General features: G+C 38.6%; 1 protein-coding gene across 1 annotated transcript in view; it reads right to left on the bottom strand.

Moving 5' to 3' along the window:
- MROH1 (maestro heat like repeat family member 1) overlaps positions 1-22714 on the bottom strand; it is a 122919-nt gene that overhangs the window by 79137 nt on the left and 21068 nt on the right. Inside the window, exons 7-12 of the mRNA XM_033071687.2 lie at positions 16161-16301; positions 14755-14847; positions 13583-13661; positions 9322-9435; positions 6261-6334; positions 3403-3519 (exon numbers count right to left, since the gene is read on the bottom strand). Of these exons, the coding sequence (XP_032927578.1) occupies positions 3403-3519; positions 6261-6334; positions 9322-9435; positions 13583-13661; positions 14755-14847; positions 16161-16301 (618 nt within the window). The remainder of the gene's footprint in view (positions 1-3402; positions 3520-6260; positions 6335-9321; positions 9436-13582; positions 13662-14754; positions 14848-16160; positions 16302-22714) is intronic.

Genomic DNA, 22714 nt, shown 5'->3' with positions numbered 1-22714 from the left:
AAAAAAAATGGGAAAAATTGGAGAAAAAAATGGGAAAAAATGGGAAAAAATGGGGAAAAAATGGGAAAAAAATGGGGAAAAAAAAGGGAAAAATGTGGGGAAAATTTGGATAAGAAAGGGGAGGGGGAAAAAAGGGAAAAATTGGAAAAATGGGGAAAAAATGGGGAAAAAAATGAGGAAAAATGGGGAAAAATTGGGGAAAAATGGGGAAAAAATTGGGAAAAATTGGGAAAAAAAGGCAAAAAATTGGGAAAAAACAGGGAAAAATGGGGAAAAAATTGGGGAAAAATTCAGGAAAAAATGGGAAAATGGAGATGGGGAGGAAAAAATGGGAAATGGGGAAGGGAAAATGGAAAATTGGAATTCTCACCCCATCCTGCAGGGTGCACTGAAAAATGGGGAAAAATGGGGAAAAAAATGGGGGAAAAATGGGGCAAAAATTGGGGAAAAAAAGGAAAAAAATTGGGGGAAAAAAGGGAAGAATGTGGGGAAAATTTGGATAAGAAAGGGGAGGGGGAAAAAAGGGAAAAATTGGAAAAATGGGGGGAAAATGGGAAAAAAATGAGGAAAAAATGGGGAAAAAATGAGGAAAATATGGGAAAAAAAGGCAAAAAAAATGGGAAAAATTGGGGAAAAAATGGGAAAAAAATGGGGAAAAATCAGGAAAAAAAGGGAAAATGGAGATGGGGAGGAAAAAATGGGGAAATGGGGAAGGGAAAATGGGAAATTGGGAATTCTCACCCTGTCCTGCAGGGAGCTCTGAAAAATGGGGAAAAATGGGGAAAAAATTGGGGAAAATTGGGGGAAAAATGAGGAAAAAAATGAGGAAAAAAAGGAAAAAATGGGGAAAAAATGTGGGGAAAATTTGGATGGGAAAGGGGAGGGGGAAAAAAGGGAAAAATTGGAAAAATGGGGAAAAAATGGAAAAAAATGAGGAAAAAATGAAAAAAAATTGGGAAAAATTGGGAAAAAAATGGGAAAAAATGGGAAAAAAAGGCAAAAAATTGGGAAAAATTGGGGAAAAAATGGGAAAAAAATTGGGGAAAATCAGGAAAAAATGGGAAAATAGAGATGGGGAAGAAAAAAGGGAAAATGGGGAAGGGAAAATGGGAATTGGGAATTCTCACCCCGTCCTGCAGGCAGCTCTGAAGTGGGAAAAGGAGCAGGAAAAACATAAAAATGGGGAAAAATGGAGGAAAATTGGGGGAAAATGGGGAAAAAATTGGGGAAAAAATGAGGAAAAATGAGGGAAAAATTGGGAAAAATTGGGAAAAAAATGGGAAAAAATTGGGAAAAAATCAGGAAAAAAAATGGGAAAAAATCAGAGAAAAAAAGGGAAAAAATGGGGAAAAATTGGGAAAAAAATGGGAAAAAAAGGAAAAATGTGGGGAAAGTTTGGATGGGAAAGGGGAGGAGGAAAAATGGGGAAAAATTGGAAAAATGGGGAAAAAATGGGAAAAAAATGAGGAAAAAAATGAGGAAAAAAACCAAAAAAATTGGGGAAAAAATGGGAAAATGTGGGGGAAATTTGGATAAGAAAGGGGAGGGGGAAAAATGGGGAAAATTGGAAAAATGGGGAAAAATGGAAAAAAATTGGGAAAAAAAATGGGAAAAAATTGGGAAAAATTGGGAAAAATGGGGAAAAATTGGGAAAAAATCAGGAAAAAAAATGGGAAAAAATCAGAGAAAAAAAGGGAAAAAATGGGAAAAAAATGGGGAAAAAAGGGAAAAAATGGGAAAAAACGAGGAAAAAAGGGGGAAAAATTGGGGAAAAAATGAGGAAAAATGGGGAAAATTTGGCAAATAAATGAGGAAAAATTGGGGGAAAAAAGGGGAAAAATTGGGAAAAATTGGGGAAAAATGAAAAAAAGGTAAAAAATTGGGAAAAATTGGGGAAAATGGGGGAAAATGTGGAAAAAAAGGAAAAAATGGGAAAAAAATGAGGAAAAAGAGAGGAAAATTGGGAAAAAAAATGGGAAAAATTGGAGAAAAAAATGGGAAAAAATGGGAAAAAATGGGGAAAAATTGGGAAAAAAATGGGGAAAAAAAAGGGAAAAATGTGGGGAAAATTTGGATAAGAAAGGGGAGGGGGAAAAAAGGGAAAAATTGGAAAAATGGGGAAAAAATGGGGAAAAAAATGAGGAAAAATGGGGAAAAATTGGGGAAAAATGGGGAAAAAATTGGGAAAAATTGGGAAAAAAAGGCAAAAAATTGGGAAAAAACAGGGAAAAATGGGGAAAAAATTGGGGAAAAATTCAGGAAAAAATGGGAAAATGGAGATGGGGAGGAAAAAATGGGAAATGGGGAAGGGAAAATGGAAAATTGGAATTCTCACCCCATCCTGCAGGGTGCACTGAAAAATGGGGAAAAATGGGGAAAAAAATGGGGGAAAAATGGGGCAAAAATTGGGGAAAAAAAGGAAAAAAATTGGGGGAAAAAAGGGAAGAATGTGGGGAAAATTTGGATAAGAAAGGGGAGGGGGAAAAAAGGGAAAAATTGGAAAAATGGGGGAAAATGGGAAAAAAATGAGGAAAAAATGGGGAAAAAATGAGGAAAATATGGGAAAAAAAGGCAAAAAAATGGGAAAAATTGGGGAAAAAATGGGAAAAAAATGGGGAAAAATCAGGAAAAAAAGGGAAAATGGAGATGGGGAGGAAAAAATGGGGAAATGGGGAAGGGAAAATGGGAAATTGGGAATTCTCACCCTGTCCTGCAGGGAGCTCTGAAAAATGGGGAAAAATGGGGAAAAATGAGGAAAAAAATGAGGAAAAGAAAGAAAAGAATTGGGGAAAAAAAAGGAAAAATGTGGGGAAAATTTGGATGGGAAAAGGGAGGGGGAAAAATGGGGAAAATGGGGAAAAAATGGAAAAAAAATGAGGAAAAAAAGGAGAAAAATTGGGGGAAAAATCAGGAAAAAAGGGGGGAAATGGGGCAAAATTGGGGAAAATGGGAAAAATTGGGAAAATAATGGAAAAATGGGGAAAAATGAGGAAAAATTGGGGAAAAATGAGGAAAAATGAGGAAAAAATTGGGAAATAATTGGGGAAAAATGAGGAAAAAATTGAGGTAAAAAAGGAAAAAATTGGGAAAAATTGGGGAAAAAAGGAAAAATGTGGGGAAAGTTTGGATGGGAAAAGGGAGGAGGAAAAAAGGGAAAAATTGTAAAAATGGGGAAAAAATGGGGAAAAAAATGAGGAAAAAAATGGGAAAAAATTGGGAAAAAATTGGGGAAAAATGGGAAAAAAATGGGAAAAAATTGGGAAAAAATTGGGAAAAAATTGGGAAAAATTGGGGAAAAAATGGGAAAAAATTGGGGAAAAATCAGGAAAAAATGGGAAAATGGAGATGGGGAGGAAAAAATGGGGAAATGGGGAAGGGAAAATGGAAATTGGGAATTCTCACCCCGTCCTGCAGGCAGCACTGACGCACCAGGAATTCCAGCAGAGCCTCGGCCCCCGGCTGCTCCAGGTAACCGTGGTGGGCCAGGGCACTGATGAGCTGAACCAGGGCTCTTTTCACCTGAAAATGGGGAGAGAAATGGGGAAATTGGGAAAAAGGAAAAAAAATGGGAGTGTGGAGGGAAAAGGAAAAAAAAATGGGGAAAAACGGTGAAAAAATGGAGAAAAACGGTGAAAAAATGGGGAAAATATGAAGAAAAATGGGGAAAAAATGGAAATAAAATGGGAAAAAATTAGAAATAAAATGGGGAAAAAATAGAAATAAAATGGGGAACAAATAGAAATAAAGTGGGGGAAAAATAGAAATGATGTGGAGGGAAAACAAAAATAAAATGGAGAAAAAACAAAAATAAAATGCGAGAAAAATAGAAATAAAATGGGAAAAAATAGAAAAAAAAGGGAAAAACGCAGGGAAAAAGTGGAATAAAATGGGGAAAAATGGGGAAAAATCAGGAAAAAATGAGGGAAGAATGAGGGAAAATGGGGGGGAAAGAGAGGAATAAAAATAGGGGAAAATGAAAAAAAATGGGGAAAAATTGGGCAAAAAATAGAAATAAAATGGGGAAAAACAGAAATAAAACGGGGAAAAAATGGAGGAAAAATCATAAATAAAATGGGGAAATAAATACAAAAAAAATGGGAAAATATAGAAATTAAATGGGAAAAATATAAAAATAAAGTGGGGAAAAAATAGAAATTAAAAGAGAAAAAACAGAAATAAAATGGGGGAAAAATAGAAATAAAATGGGGAAAAAATGGAAATAATGTGGAGGGAAAATCGAAATAAAATTGGGGAAAAATAGAAATAAAATGGGAGAAAAATTGAAATAAAATGGGCAAATAATAGAAATAAAATGGGGAAAATATAGAAATAAAATGGGGAAAAATAGAAACAAAATTGGAAAAAAATAGAAATAAAGTGGGGGAAAAAACAGAAATAAAATGGGAAGAAAATAGAAATAAAATGGGTAAAAAATGGAAATAAAATGGGAGAAAAATGGAAATAAAATGGGGGAAATATAGAAATAAAATGGGAAAAAATAGAAATTAAAAAATGAAAAATAGAAATAAAATGGGGAAATAATAGAAATAAAATGGGGGAAAAAAACAGAAAAAAAATGGGGAAAGAATAGAAATAAAATGGGGAAAAATGGAAATAAAATGAGGGAAAATAAAAATAAAAGGGGGAAAAATATAGAAATAAAATGGGAAAAATATGGACATAGAATGGGGAAAAAATAGAAATAATGTGGAGGGAAAATAGAAATAAAATGGGGAGAAAATAGAAATAAAATGGGAAAAATATAGAAATGAAGTGGGAAAAAAATTATAAATAATGTATGGGAAAAGAGAAATAAAATAGGGAAATAAATAGAAATAAAAGGGGGAAAATATAGAAATAAAATGGGAGAAAAATAGAAATAAAATGGGAAATAAAAGAGGAACAAAATGGGAAATAATAGAAATAAAATGGGGAGAAAATAGAAATAAAGTGGGGAGAAAATGGAAATAAAATGGGGGAAAAATAGAAATAAAATGGGGAAAAAATAGGAATAAAATGGGAAATAAAAGAGGAATAAAATGGGGAAAAATTGAAATAAAATGGGGGAAAAAATGGAAATAAAGTGGGAAAAAAATAGAAATAAAATAGGGTAAAAATAGAAATAAAATGGGGGAAAAAATGGAAATAAAATGGGGAAAATATAGAAATAAAATGGGGAAAATATAGAAATAAAATGGGGAACAAATAGAAATAAAATGGGAAAAATATGGAAATACAATGAGGAAAAAAATAGAAATTAAAAGACAAAAAACAAAAATAAAATGGGGAAAAATAGAAATAAAGTGAGGAAAAAAATAGAAATAAAATGGGAAAAATATGGGGAAAAAATTGAAATTTTGGGGGAAAAAGAGGTGGAAAAATGGAGAAAATACAAAGAAAAATGGGAGGGAAATATGGGGAAAAATAGAAATAAAATGGGTAAAAAATAGAAATAAAATGGGGGAAAAATAGAAATAAAATGGGGGAAAAATAGAAATAAAATGGGAAAAATATATAAATAAAATGGGGAAATAATAGAAATAAAATGGGGAAATAATAGAAATAAAATGGGGAAAAAATAGAAATAAAATGGAGAAAAAAATAGAAATAAAATGGGGAGAAAATAGAAATAAAATGGGGAAATAAATAGAAATAAAATGGGGAAAAATAGAAATAAAATGAGGAAAAAAATAGGAATAAAATGGGGAAATAATAGAAATAAAATGGGAGAAAAATAGAAATAAAATGGAGAAAAAGTAGAAATAAAATGGGGAAATAATAGAAATAAAATGGGGAAAAAATAGAAATAAAATGTGAAAAAATAGAAATAAAATGGAGAAAAAAACCTGAAATGAGATGGGGAAAAAATAGAAATAAAATGGGAAAAAATTAGAAATAATATGGGGAAAAAATAGAAATAAAATGGGAAAAATATAGAAATGAAGTGGGAAAAAATTATAAATAATGTATGGGAAAAGAGAAATAAAATAGGGAAATAAATAGAAATAAAATGGGGGAAATAATAGAAGTAAAATGGGAAATAAAATAGGAATAAAATGGGAAAAATATAGAAATAAAATGGGGAAAAAATAGAAATAAAATGGGGAAAAATAGAAATAAAATGGGGGAAAAAATAGAAATAAAATGGGGAAAAAATAGAAATAAAATGGTGTAAAAATAGAAATAAAAAGGGGTAAAAATAGAAATAAAATGGGGAAAAAATCAAAATAAAATGGGGAAATAAATAGAAATGAAATGACTTTGTTGTTGTTGTCCTGCAGAGGGAGCCTCAGGGAAGAGATGATGAAAGATTTTTTCATTTCCATCTGAGAAGCTGGAAAAAAACAACAAAATTTCTGTAAAAATCACAATAAATCCCCCCAAAAATCCCATTAAAATCCCCAAAATCCTCATTAAAATCCCCATAACTCTGCATTTTAAAAATAAAAAAAAACCCAAAAATTCCCATTAAAACCTGGCAAAAATTAAAAAATAAATCCCAAAAATCCCCATAAAAATCCCAATAAATCCCCATAAAAACCCCAATAAATCCCCATAAAAACCCCAATAAATCCCCATAAAAACCCCAATAAATCCCCATAAAAACCCCAATAAATCCCCATAAAAACCCCAATAAATCCCCATAAAATTCCCATTAAAATCCCATTAAAATCCCAATAAATCCCCACAAAAATCCCAATAAATCCCCACAAAAACCCCAATAAATCCCCACAAAAACCCCAATAAATCCCCACAAAAACCCCAATAAATCCCCACAAAACCCCCAATAAATCTCCATTAAAATTCAAAAGCATCCCTCAAAAAAAAAAAATTCCCATAAAAATTTCAATTAAAATCCCATAAAAATTCCATAAAATTCCCAATAAATCCCCATAAAAATCCCAATAAATCCCCATAAAAACCCCAAAAAATCCCATAAAAACCCCAATAAATCCCCATAAAAACCCCAATAAATCCCCATAAAAACCCCAATAAACCCCCATAAAAACCCCAATAAATCCCCATAAAAATCCCAATAAATCCCCATAAAAATCCCAATAAATCCCAAAAAATTCCCAAAAAAATCCCAATAAAACCCCAATAAATCCCCATAAAAATCCCAATAAATCCCCATAAAAACCCCAATAAATCCCCATAAAAATCCCAATAAATTCCCATAAAAACTCCATAAAAATTCAATAAAATCCTAAAAAAATCCCAATAAAATCCCATTAAAATCCCATTAAAACCCCAATAAATCCCCATAACAACCCCAATAAATCCCCATAAAAACCCCAATAAATCTCCATTAAAATTCAAAAACATCCCTCAAAAAAAAAAAAAATTCCTATAAAAATTCCATTAAAATCCCATAAAAATTCCATAAAACCCCAAATAAATCCCCATAAAAACCCCGATAAATCTCATAAAAATCCCAATAAATCCCCATAAAATTCCCATTAAAATCCCATTAAAAACCCAATAAATCCCCATTAAAATCCCAATAAATCCCCATAAAAATCCCCAATAAATCCTCATAAAAATCCCAATAAATCCCCACAAAAATCCCAATAAATCCCCACAAAATTCCCATAAAAATCCCAATAAATCCCCATAAAAACCCCAATAAATCCCCATAAAAACCTCAATAAATCCCCATAAAAACCCCAATAAATCCCCACAAAACCCCCAATAAATCTCCATTAAAATTCAAAAGCATCCCTCAAAAAAAAAAAAATTCCCATAAAAATTCCATTAAAATCCACTAAAAATCCCATTAAAACCCCAATAAATCCCCATAAAAACCCCAAAAAATCCCATAAAAATCCCAATAAATCCCCATAAAAATCCCAATAAATCCCCATAAAAATCCCAATAAATCCCCATAAAAATCCCAATAAATCCCCATTAAAATCCCAATAAATCCCCATAAAATCCCAACAAATCCCCATTAAAACCCCAATAAATCCCCACAAAAATCCCATAAAAATCCCATTAAAACCCCAATAAATCCCCATTAAAATCCCAATAAATCCCCATAAAAACCCCAATAAATCCTTATTAAAATCCCCCAAAAATCCCCATAAAATTCCCACAAAATCTAAAAAAATTCTCACAAAAATCCCATAAAAATCCCAATAAATCCCCACAAAAATCCCAATAAATCCCCATTAAAATCCCAATAAATCCCCATAAAAACCCCAATAAATCCTTATCAAAATCCCCCAAAAATCCCCAAAAATCCAAAAAACTTCCCACAAAAATACCCTAAAAATCCCAATAAATCCCTATTAAAATTCCCAAAAAAATCCCACAAAAATAAAAAAAAATTCCCATTAAATCCCCATAAAAATCCCAATAAATCCCACAAAAATCCCAATAAATCCCCATTAAAACCCCAATAAATCCCCATAAAAACCCCCAATAAATCCCCACAAAAACCCCAATAAATCCCCACAAAAACCCCAATAAATCCCCATAAAAACCCCAATAAATCCCCATAAAAATCCCAATAAATCCCCATAAAAACTCCACTAAATCCTCATAAAACCCCCAATAAATCCCCATATAAACCCCAATAAATCCCCATAAAATTCCCAAAAAAACCCAATAAAAACCCCAATAAATCCCCATAAAACCCCAATAAATCCCCATAAAAACCCCAATAAATCCCCATAAAAACCCCAATAAATCCCCATAAAAATCCCAATAAATCCCCACAAAAATCCCATAAAAATCCCATTAAAACCCCAATAAATCCCCACAAAAATCCCAATAAATCCTTATTAAAATCCCCCAAAAATCCCCCAAAAATTCCCACAAAATCTAAAAAAATTCCCACAAAAATCCAATAAAAACCCCAATAAATCCACATTAAAACCCCAATAAATCCCCATAAAAACCCCAATAAATCCCCATAAAATTCCCAATAAATCCCCATAAAAACCCCAATAAATCCCCATAAAAACCCCAAAAAATCCCCATAAAAAATCCCAATAAATCCCCATAAAATCCCAAAAAAATCCCATAAAAACCCCAATAAATCCCCATAAAAACCCCAACAAATCCCCATAAAAATCTCAACAAATCCCAATTAAAATCCCAATAAATCCCCATAAAAATCCCAATAAATCCGCATAAAAACCCCAATAAATTCCCATAAAAACCCCAATAAATCTCCATAAAAACCCCAATAAATCCCCATAAAAACCCCAATAAATCCCCACAAAAACCCCAATAAATCCCCATAAAAACCCCAATAAATCCCCATTAAATTCCCAAAAAAAACCCCACAATCCCCCCGATTTCCCCCAGGCTCACGGGCGCTGTTGAGGAGGTGGCGCAGCACCAGCAGCGCCCCCGCCCGCGTCCGCTCCGAGCCGCTCTCCAACTTCGGCGCCAGGAACGGCAGCAGCCGCTCCGGGAACGCGCACGCTGCAGGGCATTGTGGGAAACGCAGGGGATTGTGGGAAGCGCAAGGGATTGTGGGAAATGTAGGAGATTGTGGGATGGCATTGTGGGAAATGCAGGGGATTGTGGGAAATGTGGGGCATTGTGGGAAATGCAGGGGATTGTGGGATATGCAGGGGGTTGTGGGAAGTGCAGAGGATTGTGGGATATGCAGGGGATTGTGGGAAATGTGGGGGATTGTGGGAAGTGCAAGGGATTCTGGGGAATGTAGGAATTTGGGGAAATTCAGGGGATTGTGGGATATCAGGGGATTGTGGGAAGTGCAGGGGATTGTGGGAATTGTAGGGGATTGTGGGATAGCAGGGGATTGTGGGATAGCAGGGGATTGTGGGAAATGTGGGGGATTGTGGGAAATGTAGGAATTTGGGGAAATTCAGGGGATCGTGGGATATGCGGGGGATTGTGGGAAATGCAGGGGATTGTGGGATATGCAGGGGATTGTGGGAAATGTAGGAATTTGGGGATATGCAGGGGATTGTGGGATATGCAGGGGATGGTGGGAAATGCAGGGGATTGTGGGATATGCAGGGGATTGTGGGAAATGCGAGGGATTGTGGGATATCAGGGGATTGTGGGAAACGCAGGGGGTTGTGGGAATGTGGGGGATTGTGGGAAATGCAGGGGATTGTGGGAAGTGCAAGGGATTGTGGGAAATGTAGGAATTTGGAGAAATTCAGGGGATTGTGAGATATGCAGGGGATTGTGGGAAATGCAGAGGATTGTGGGATATCAGGGGATTGTGGGATATACAGGGGATTGTGGGAAACACAGGGGATTGTGGGAAATGCAGGGGATTGTGGGAAATGCAGGGGATTGTGGGAAATGCAGGAATTTGGGGAAATTCAGGGTATTGTGGGACGTGCAGGGGATTGTGGGATATCAGGGGATTGTGGGATATCAGGGGATTGTGGGATATCAGGGGATTGTGGGATATGAAGGGGATTGTGGGAAGTGCAGGGCGTTGTGGGAAGCGCAGGGGATTGTGGGAAATGTAGGAATCTGGGGAAATTCAGGGGATTGTGGGATATCAGGGGATTGTGGGAAATGTAGGAGATTGTGGGATAGCAGGGGATTGTGGGAAGTGCAGGGGATTGTGGGAAGTGCAGGGGGTTGTGGGAAGTGCAGGGGATTGTGGGAAATGCAGGGGATTGTGGGAAATGTGGGGGGTTGTGGGAAATGCGGGGGATTGTGGGATATCAGGGGATTGTGGGAAGTAGAGGACATTATGGGAAGTGCAGGGGATTGTGGGATATGCAGGGGATTGTGGGAAATGCAGGGGGTTGTGGGAAATGCGGGGGATTGTGGGATATGCGGGGGATTGTGGGAAATGCGGGGGATTGTGGGAAATGCAGGGGATTGTGGGAAATGCAGGGGATTGTGGGAAATGTAGGGGATTGTGGGAAGTGCAGGGGATTCTGGGGAATGTAGGAATTTGGGAAAATTCAGGGGATTGTGGGAAGTGCAGGGGGTTGTGGGAAATTCAGGGGATTGTGGGAAGTGCAGGGGATTGTGGGATATGCAGGGGATTCTGGGATATGCAGGGGATTCTGGGGAATGTAGGAATTTGGGGATATGCAGGGGATTGTGGGATATCAGGGGATTGTGGGAAATGTAGGAGATTGTGGGAAATGTAGGGGATTGTGGGAAATGCAGGGGATTGTGGGAAGTGCAGGGGAATGTGGGAAATGTAGGAATCTGGGGAAATGCAGGGGATTGTGGGAAATGCAGGGGATTGTGGGAATTGTAGGAGATTGTGGGATAGCAGGGGATTGTGGGATATGCAGGGGATTGTGGGATATCAGGGGATTGTGGGAAGTGCAGGGGATTGTGGGATATGCAGGGGATTGTGGGAAACGCAGGGGATTGTGGGAAATGTAGGAATTTGGGGAAATTCAGGGGATTGTGGGATATCAGGGGATTGTGGGAAGTGCAGGGCGTTGTGGGAAGCGCAGGGGATTGTGGGAAATGTAGGAATTTGGGGAAATTCAGGGGATTGTGGGATATGCAGGGGATTGTGGGAAATAGAGGGCATTGTGGGAAGTGAAGGGGATTGTGGGAAATGTAGGAATCTGGGGAAATTCAGGGGATTGTGGGAAATGCAGGGGATTGTGGGATATGCAGGGGATTGTGGGATATGCAGGGGATTGTGGGAAACGCAGGGGATTGTGGGGAATGTAGGAATTCTGGGAAATTCAGGGGATTGTGGGATACGCAGGGGATTGTGGGAAATGCAGAGGATTGTGGGAAGTGCAGGGGATTGTGGGAAATGCAGGGGATTGTGGGATATGCAGGGGATTGTGGGATATGCAGAGGATTCTGGGGAATGTAGGATTTTGGGGAAATTCAGGGGATTGTGGGAAGTGCAGGGGATTGTGGGAAATGCGGGGGATTGTGGGAAATGTGGGGGATTGTGGGAAATGCAGGGGATTGTGGGAAACGCGGGGGATTGTGGGAATTGTAGGAGATTGTGGGAAATGCGGGGGATTGTGGGAAATGCAGGGGATTGTGGGAAATGCGGGGGATTGTGGGAAATGCAGGGGATTGTGGGGAATGTAGGAATTCTGGGAAATTCAGGGGATTGTGGGATATCAGGGGATTGTGGGATATGCAGGGCATTGTGGGAAGCGCAAGGGATTGTGGGAAATGTAGGAATTTGGGGAAATTCAGGGGATTGTGGGATATCAGGGGATTGTGGGATATCAGGGGATTGTGGGAAGTGCAGGGCGTTGTGGGAAGCGCAGGGGATTGTGGGAAATGTAGGAATTTGGGGAAATTCAGGGGATTGTGGGAAGTGCAGGGAATTGTGGGATATCAGGGGATTGTGGGAAGTGCAGGGGATACTGGGATATGCAGGGGATTCTGGGAATTTCAGAGGATTCTGGGAACTAAAAAAAATGGAATTCTGGGAATTTCAGGGGATTCTGGGAATGCCAGAGGATTCTGGGAAATTCAGGAGATTCTGAGAACTCAGGGAATGAAATTCTGGGAAATTCTGGGAATTCTGGGAAATGCAGGGGATTCAGGGGAATGCAGGGAATTCTGGGAACGCAGAAAACAGAATTCTGGGAAATGCAGAGGATTCTGGGAATTTCAGGGGATTCTGGGAACTGAGAAAATTGAAATCTGGGAAATTCAGGGGATTCTGGGAAATTCAGGGATTGTGGGCATTTCAGGGAATTCTGGGAACTCAGAAAATGGAATTCTGGGTAATTCAGGGGATTCTGGGAACTGAGAAAATGGAGTTCTGAGAATTTCAGGAGAAATTCAGGGAATTTTGGAAAAATTCACGGAAAAAAATGTGGAATTTTAAAGGAAAGCCACACAATTCAGACAAAAAATCAAGGAATTTTGGGGGAATTTTTGAGGAACTTCATGGAATTTTGGGGGAAATCTTTGGGATAAATCCATGGAATTTTGAGAGAAAAGTAGAATTTTGAATGAAATTAATGGAATTTTGAGGGAAATGCATGGAAAAAACGGGAATTTTGGGAAAATCCAAAGGATTTTGAGAAAAATTTTTAGGGGAATCCAGGGAATTTTGGGGAAATCCATGGAACAAAATATGAAAGTTGGAGAAAATCCTTGGAATTTTTGGAGAATTTAATGGAATTTTGGGGAAATACAGGGAATTTGGGAGGAAATCCATGGAAAAAATGTGGAATTTTGAAGGAAATAATTCAACTTTGATGTAAAATCAATGGAATTTTGAGAGAAAACCATCAAATTTTGGAACAAATTCAGGGGGAAAAAAATGGAATTTTGGAGGAAATCTGTGGGGAAAATCCATGGAATTTCAGTGGGAATCCATGGAAAAATCCATGGAGTTTTGGGGGAAATCCATGGAAAAAAATGGAATTTTGGGGAAAATACATGGAAAAAAACATGGAATGATGGGATAAATCTAGGGAATTTTGGGGAAATCTAGGGAATCTGGGGGTAAATTTTTGGGGTGAAATCCATGGAATCTTGGGAGAAAACATTGGAATTTGGGGGGAAATATAGGGAATTTGGGGGGAAAACCTTGGAATTCTGGGGGAAATCCAGGGAGTTCTTCCCCCAGCTCTGGAATTCTGGGAAATCTGGGAATTCTGGGAATTCTGGAACTGCTCACCCAGGACAGAGAAGCAGCGCAGGAGCTCCGTGTGGTTCTTGGCGCTCGTGGGGACGTTGGGATCAGCCGGGGCACAAATCTGGGGGAAAATGGGAAAATCATGGAAAAATAAAAAAAAATGTGGGGTAAATGCAGGAAAAATCCAGGAAAAAATCCTGGAAAAATCCTGGGAAAAATCTTGAGAAAAATCCAGGTAAAATCCTAGAAAAATACAAGGGAAATGAAGGGAAAATATTGGCAATATCCAGAAAAATCTGGGAAAAATCCTGGGAAAGATCCAGGAAATATACTGGAAAAAATGGGAAAAAATCCAGGAAAATTGCAGAAAAATTCCAGAGAAAATTTGGGAAAATCCACAAAAAAATCCATGAAAAATCTGGGAAAAATCTAGGAAGAATCTGGGAAAATTCCAGAAAAAATCCTGGGAAATTCTGAGGAAAACCTGGAAAAATTCTGGAAAAGTGCTAGGAAAATCCAGGACAAGTGTAAGAAAAAATCTGGGGAAAAATTGGGAAAAATCCACAACAAATCCAGGAAAAATCCGCAAAAAAGCCAGGAAAAATCTGGGAAAAACCCAAGAAAAATCCAGGAAAATTTCAGGAAAATTCCAGGAAAATCCAGGGAAAATCCTGGGAAAATCCAAGAAAATTCCAGAAAAAATCCAGGAAAAGCCAGGATAACTCGTGGGAAAAATCCAGGAAAAGTCTGGGATAAACAGGGGAAAATCTTGAGAAAATCCATGAAAAATCTAGCAAAATTCTAAGGAAAACCTGGAAAAATCCTGGAAAATTCCAGGAAAAATCCGAGTGATATCAAGGAAAAATCCAGGAAAAAATCTGGGATAAATTTGGGAAAAAAACACAAAAAGTCCCAGAAAAATTCACGAAATTCCAGGAAAAATCTGATAAAAACCCAGGAAAAATTCCAGAAAAAAATCTGGAAAGATCCTGGAAACAATTCAGGAAAAACCAGGAAAATTCCTGGGGAAATCCAGGAAAAATCCAGGAAAATTCCAGGAAAATTCCAGGAAAAATCCAGAAAAAATCCAGAAAAAAATCCAGAAAAATCCTTGAAAATTCCAGGAAAAATCCCAAATATTTCTGGGTTTTTTTCAGGACTGGGGAGGTGCAGAATTCTCAAGGATGGGAAATTCCAGGTGGGAATTCTCTGACCTGGGTCAGCAGCGTGGCCAGGAGCGATTCCAGCTGCGCCTCCAGGCTCCGGCTCCCGATGGCCACTGATGATTCCAGGATCTGGCACAGACTCTGCAGGAAAATGAAAAGAAAATTTGGGAAAAAAGTAGGGAAAAGTTCTGGGAAAATATGGGAAAAGTTTGGGAAAAAGCAGGGAAAATTCGGGAACAGTTCAGGAAAAAATCAGGAAAAAAATGGGAAAAGTTTGGGAACAATTTGGGATAAAATCAGGAAAAAAATGGGAAAAGTTTGGGGAAAGGTCAGGGAAGATTTGGGAAAAATTGGGAATAATTCAATAATAATTCAGGAAAAATTCAGGAAAAATTTGGGAAAAATTTGAGAAAAAATAATGAAAAATTTGGGAAAAAAATTGGAAAAGTTTGGGAACAATTAGGGGAAAATTCAGGAAAAATTTGGGAAGTATTTGGGGAAAAATTTGAGAAAAATTTGGGAAAAAATCAGAAAAAATTAAGGAAAAAATTGGGATGTTTGGGAAAAGTTTGGGGAAAATTTTGGGGAAAATCTGGAAAAATTCAGGAAAAATTGAGGGAAAAGATGGGAAAAACTGAGAGAAAAATGTGGGGAAAATTTGGGAAAAGTTTGAGAAAAATTCAGGAAGGATTCAAGGAAAATTCGGGAAAAATTGGGGAAAATCCTGGAAAAATCCAGGAATAATTTGGGAAGAATCTAGGGGAAATCCCAGAAAAATTCAGGAAAAATCTGGGGAAAATCCCAGAATAATCCAGGAAAAATCATAGAAAATGCAGAAAAATCTGGGAAAAAAACTGGAATAATTTGGGAAAAAAACAGAAATAATTTGGGAAAAAAACAGGAATAATTTGGGGAAAAAAAGGGAAAGTTTTTTTTTTTTAATCCAGGAATAATTCTAGGAAATATAATGGAAAAATCCAGAAAAAATCTGGGAAAATTAAAAAAAAATCTGGGAAGAATCAGGACAAAACATGGGAAAAATCCAGGAATAATTTGGGAAAAATCTGGGAGAAATCCCAGAAAAATTCAGGAAAAATTCAGGAAAAATAATGGAAAAATCCAGAAAAATTAATGGAAAAACCCAGGGAAAATCCAGAAAAATCTGGGGAAAAAACAGGAATAATTTTGGGAAAAAAACAGGAATAATTTGGGAAAAAAACAGGAATAATTTGGGGAAAAAAAAGAGAATTTTTTTTTTATAATTCAAGAATAATTCTAGGAAACATAATAGAAAAATCCAGAAAAAATCTCGGAAAATTCAGGAAAAATCTGGGGAAAATCCCTGAAAAATCCAGAAAAAAACATGGAAAATGCAGAAAAAATCTGGGAAAAAAACAGGATTAATTTGGGAAAAAAAGGACAAAATCTCTGAGGTTTGGGAAGGAATTGGAGACCTTGGAGATGGGAAAAGGCTCAGGGTGTTTCTTGTAGAGGCTGAGAATTCCAGGCAGGAGTTTTGGGATTTGCTCTTCCAACTTTTCCTCAGGAATCAGGGAGCTCATGGGGCCCAGAGCCTCCAGCACTGCCAGGCGCACCTGGGGAAATCCCAATCCCAGTCACAAACCCCAAATCCCAAACCCCAAATCCCAATGTCCCAGTATCCCAGTGTCCATACCCCAAATCCCAAACTCCCAATCCCAAATCCCCAACCCCAAACCCTTAATGTCCCAATGTCCCAATATCCCAATGTCCCAATATCCCAATATCCCATATCCCAATGTCCCAATGTCCCAATATCCCAATATCCCAATATCCCAATATCCCAATGTCCCAATGTCCCAATATCCCATATCCCAATGTCCCAATGTCCCAATGTCCCAATGTCCCAATATCCCAATATCCCAATATCCCAATATCCCAATGTCCCAATGTCCCAATATCCCAATATCCCATATCCCAATGTCCCAATATCCCAATATCCCAATATCCCAATATCCCAATATCCCAATGTCCCAATATCCCAATATCCCAATATCCCAATATCCCAATATCCCAACATCCCAATATCCCAAAGTCCCAATATCCCATATCCCAATATCCCAATGTCCCAATGTCCCAATATCCCAATATCCCAATATCCCAATGTCCCAATATCCCAATATCCCAATATCCCAATATCCCAATGTCCCAATATCCCAATATCCCAATGTCCCAATATCCCAATATCCCAATGTCCCAATATCCCAATGTCCCAATATCCCAATGTCCCAATGTCCCAATATCCCAATATCCCAATATCCCAATGTCCCAATATCCCAATATCCCAATGTCCCAATGTCCCAATATCCCAATGTCCCAATATCCCAACATCCCAATATCCCAATATCCCAATATCCCAATATCCCAATGTCCCAATATCCCAATATCCCAATGTCCAATATCCCAATATCCCAATATCCCAATATCCCAATATCCCAATGTCCCAATGTCCCAATATCCCAACATCCCAATATCCCAATATCCCAATATCCCAACATCCCAATATCCCAATGTCCCAATGTCCCATATCCCAATATCCCAATGTCCCAATATCCCAATATCCCAATGTCCCAATATCCCAATGTCCCAATATCCCAATATCCCAATATCCCAATATCCCAATATCCCAATGTCCCAATGTCCCAATATCCCAATATCCCAATGTCCCAATGTCCCAATATCCCAATATCCCATATCCCAATGTCCCAATATCCCAATATCCCAATATCCCAATATCCCAATGTCCCAATATCCCAATATCCCAATATCCCAATATCCCAATATCCCAATATCCCAATGTCCCAATATCCCAATATCCCAATATCCCAATATCCCAATGTCCCAATATCCCAATATCCCAATATCCCAATATCCCAATGTCCCAATATCCCAATGTCCCAACATCCCAATATCCCAATGTCCCAATGTCCCATATCCCAATATCCCAATGTCCCAATATCCCAATATCCCAATATCCCAATATCCCAATATCCCAATATCCCAATGTCCCAATATCCCAATGTCCCAATATCCCAATATCCCAATATCCCAATATCCCAATGTCCCAATATCCCAATGTCCCAACATCCCAATATCCCAATGTCCCAATGTCCCATATCCCAATATCCCAATATCCCAACATCCCACATCCCAATGTCCCAATATCCCAATATCCCAATATCCCAATGTCCCAATATCCCAATATCCCATATCCCAATATCCCAATATCCCAATGTCCCAATATCCCAATGTCCCAATATCCCAATATCCCAATATCCCAATATCCCAATGTCCCAATATCCCAATGTCCCAATATCCCAATATCCCAATATCCCATATCCCATATCCCAATGTCCCAATATCCCAATATCCCAATATCCCAATATCCCAATGTCCCAATGTCCCAATATCCCATATCCCAATATCCCAATATCCCAATATCCCAATATCCCAATGTCCCAATATCCCAACATCCCAATATCCCAATATCCCAATATCCCAATATCCCAATGTCCCAATGTCCCAATATCCCAATATCCCAATATCCCAATGTCCCAATATCCCAATATCCCAATGTCCCAATATCCCAATGTCCCAATATCCCAATGTCCCAATATCCCAACATCCCAATATCCCAATATCCCAATATCCCAATATCCCAATATCCCAATGTCCCAATGTCCCAACATCCCAATATCCCAATATCCCAATATCCCAATATCCCATATCCCAATGTCCCAATATCCCAATGTCCCAATATCCCAATATCCCACATCCCAATGTCCCAATATCCCAATATCCCAATATCCCAATGTCCCAATATCCCAATATCCCATATCCCAATATCCCAATATCCCAATGTCCCAATATCCCAATGTCCCAATATCCCAATATCCCAATATCCCAATATCCCAATGTCCCAATGTCCCAATATCCCAATATCCCAATATCCCAATGTCCCAATATCCCAATATCCCAATGTCCCAATATCCCAATGTCCCAATATCCCAATGTCCCAATATCCCAACATCCCAATATCCCAATATCCCAATATCCCAATATCCCAATATCCCAATGTCCCAATGTCCCAACATCCCAACATCCCAATATCCCAGTATCCCAATATCCCAATATCCCAATGTCCCAATATCCCAATATCCCAATGTCCAATATCCCAATATCCCAATATCCCATATCCCAATATCCCAATATCCCAATGTCCCAATATCCCAATATCCCAATGTCCAATATCCCAATATCCCAATATCCCAATATCCCAATATCCCAATATCCCAATGTCCCAATATCCCAATATCCCAATGTCCAATATCCCAATATCCCAATATCCCATATCCCAATGTCCCAATATCCCAATGTCCCAATGTCCCAATATCCCATATCCCAATATCCCAATATCCCAATATCCCAATATCCCAATGTCCCAATATCCCAACATCCCAATATCCCAATATCCCAATATCCCAATATCCCAATGTCCCAATGTCCCAATATCCCAATATCCCAATATCCCAATGTCCCAATATCCCAATATCCCAATGTCCCAATATCCCAATGTCCCAATATCCCAATGTCCCAATGTCCCAACATCCCAATATCCCAATATCCCAATATCCCAATATCCCAATATCCCAATGTCCCAATATCCCAATATCCCAATGTCCAATATCCCAATATCCCAATATCCCATATCCCAATGTCCCAATATCCCAATATCCCAATATCCCATATCCCATATCCCAATATCCCAATGTCCAATATCCCAATATCCCAATATCCCAATGTCCCAATGTCCCAATATCCCAACATCCCAATATCCCAATATCCCAATATCCCAATATCCCAATGTCCCAATGTCCCATATCCCAATATCCCAATGTCCCAATATCCCAATATCCCAATGTCCCAATATCCCAATGTCCCAATATCCCAATGTCCCAATATCCCAATATCCCAATGTCCCAATATCCCAATATCCCAATATCCCAATGTCCCAATATCCCAATATCCCAATATCCCAATGTCCCAATATCCCAATATCCCAATATCCCAATATCCCAATATCCCAATGTCCCAATATCCCAATATCCCAATGTCCAATATCCCAATATCCCAATATCCCATATCCCAATGTCCCAATATCCCAATGTCCCAATGTCCAATATCCCAATATCCCAATATCCCAATATCCCAATATCCCAATATCCCAATGTCCCAATATCCCAATATCCCAATGTCCAATATCCCAATATCCCAATATCCCATATCCCAATGTCCCAATATCCCAATGTCCCAATGTCCCAATATCCCATATCCCAATATCCCAATATCCCAATATCCCAATATCCCAATGTCCCAATATCCCAACATCCCAATATCCCAATATCCCAATATCCCAATATCCCAATGTCCCAATGTCCCAATATCCCAATATCCCAATATCCCAATGTCCCAATATCCCAATATCCCAATGTCCCAATATCCCAATGTCCCAATATCCCAATGTCCCAATGTCCCAACATCCCAATATCCCAATATCCCAATATCCCAATATCCCAATATCCCAATGTCCCAATATCCCAATATCCCAATGTCCAATATCCCAATATCCCAATATCCCATATCCCAATGTCCCAATATCCCAATATCCCAATATCCCATATCCCATATCCCAATATCCCAATGTCCAATATCCCAATATCCCAATATCCCAATGTCCCAATGTCCCAATATCCCAACATCCCAATATCCCAACATCCCAATATCCCAATATCCCAATGTCCCAATGTCCCATATCCCAATATCCCAATGTCCCAATATCCCAATATCCCAATGTCCCAATATCCCAATGTCCCAATATCCCAATATCCCAATGTCCCAATGTCCCAATATCCCAATGTCCCAATATCCCAATGTCCCAATATCCCAATATCCCAATGTCCCAATATCCCAATGTCCCAATATCCCAATATCCCAATGTCCCAATATCCCAATATCCCAATATCCCAATATCCCAATGTCCCAATATCCCAATATCCCAATATCCCAATATCCCAATGTCCCAATATCCCAATATCCCAATGTCCCAATATCCCAATATCCCAATATCCCAATATCCCAATATCCCAATATCCCAATATCCCATATCCCAATGTCCCAATATCCCAATATCCCATATCCCAATGTCCCAATATCCCAATATCCCAATATCCCAATATCCCATATCCCAATGTCCCAATATCCCAATATCCCAATGTCCCAATGTCCCAATATCCCAACATCCCAATATCCCAGTATCCCAATATCCCAATATCCCAATGTCCCAATATCCCAATGTCCCATATCCCAATATCCCAATATCCCAATATCCCAATGTCCCAATATCCCATATCCCAATATCCCAATATCCCAATATCCCAATATCCCAATATCCCAATGTCCCAATATCCCATATCCCAATATCCCAATATCCCAATATCCCAATATCCCAATATCCCATATCCCAATATCCCAATATCCCAATATCCCAATGTCCAATATCCCAATATCCCATATCCCAATGTCCCAATATCCCAATATCCCATATCCCAATGTCCCAATATCCCAATATCCCAATATCCCAATGTCCCAATGTCCCAATGTCCAATGTCCCAATATCCCAATATCCCATATCCCAATGTCCCAATATCCCAATATCCCAATGTCCCAATGTCCCAATATCCCAACATCCCAATATCCCATATCCCAATATCCCAATGTCCCATATCCCAATATCCCAATGTCCCAATATCCCAATATCCCAATGTCCCAATATCCCAATATCCCAATGTCCCAATATCCCAATGTCCCATATCCCAATATCCCAATATCCCATATCCCAATATCCCAATATCCCATATCCCAATATCCCAATATCCCAATGTCCCAATGTCCCAATATCCCAATATCCCAATATCCCAATATCCCAATATCCCAATGTCCCAATATCCCAATATCCCAATGTCCCAATATCCCAATATCCCAATATCCCAATGTCCCAATGTCCCAATATCCCAATATCCCAACATCCCAACATCCCAATATCCCAATATCCCAATATCCCAATATCCCAATATCCCAATGTCCCAATGTCCCAATGTCCCAATATCCCAATATCCCAATATCCCAATATCCCAATATCCCAATATCCCATATCCCAATATCCCAATGTCCCAATATCCCATATCCCAATATCCCAATATCCCATATCCCAATGTCCCAATATCCCCATGTCCCAATCCCAATCTTCTTTTCGATTCCAATTCCAAACCTCAAACACCAATCCCAAATCCCAATGCCCCAATACCAAATCCAAACCCCAAATCCCAAAATTCCCAATCCCAGTCTTATTGACCCCAACCACAATCCCATATCCCAACTCTAGTGTCCCAATCCCAATCCCAATCCCAAACACCTAAACCCAGACCCAAAATCCGAAACCCTAAACCCCAGACCCAAATAATGGAATTTTTGAGATCCCAAATCCCAAACTCCAAAACCCCAAAACCCCAAATCCAAAACCCCAAACCCCAATCCCAGTCCCAATTTTATTGACTCCAATCCCAATCCCAGGTTTACTGACACAAATCCCAAATCCCAATCCCAACCCCACCTGTCCCTCCCTGCTCTGCCCCCATCCCTGCAGCAGGATCCCAAAACTAATCCCAGTCCCAATTTTATTGACCCATTCCCAATCCCAATCCCAATCCCAGTCCCCAATCCCAATCCAAATTTTATTGACCCAATACCAATCCCAATCCCAATCCCAAACCCCAATCCCAACGTCCCAATCCCAATTTTATTGACTCCAATCCCAATCCCAAGCCCCAATCCCAATTTTATTGACCCAAACCCCAATCCTAATCCCCAATCCCAATCCCAATCCAAATTTTATTGCCCCAAATCCCAATCC

This window comes from Catharus ustulatus, chromosome 1 (genome assembly GCF_009819885.2).
Source record: "Catharus ustulatus isolate bCatUst1 chromosome 1, bCatUst1.pri.v2, whole genome shotgun sequence".
In the NCBI taxonomy this organism is placed as follows: Eukaryota; Metazoa; Chordata; class Aves; order Passeriformes; family Turdidae; genus Catharus; species Catharus ustulatus.
The sequence above is the reverse complement of the archived record's forward strand: the minus strand, read 5'-3'. Positions and strand labels throughout refer to the sequence as shown.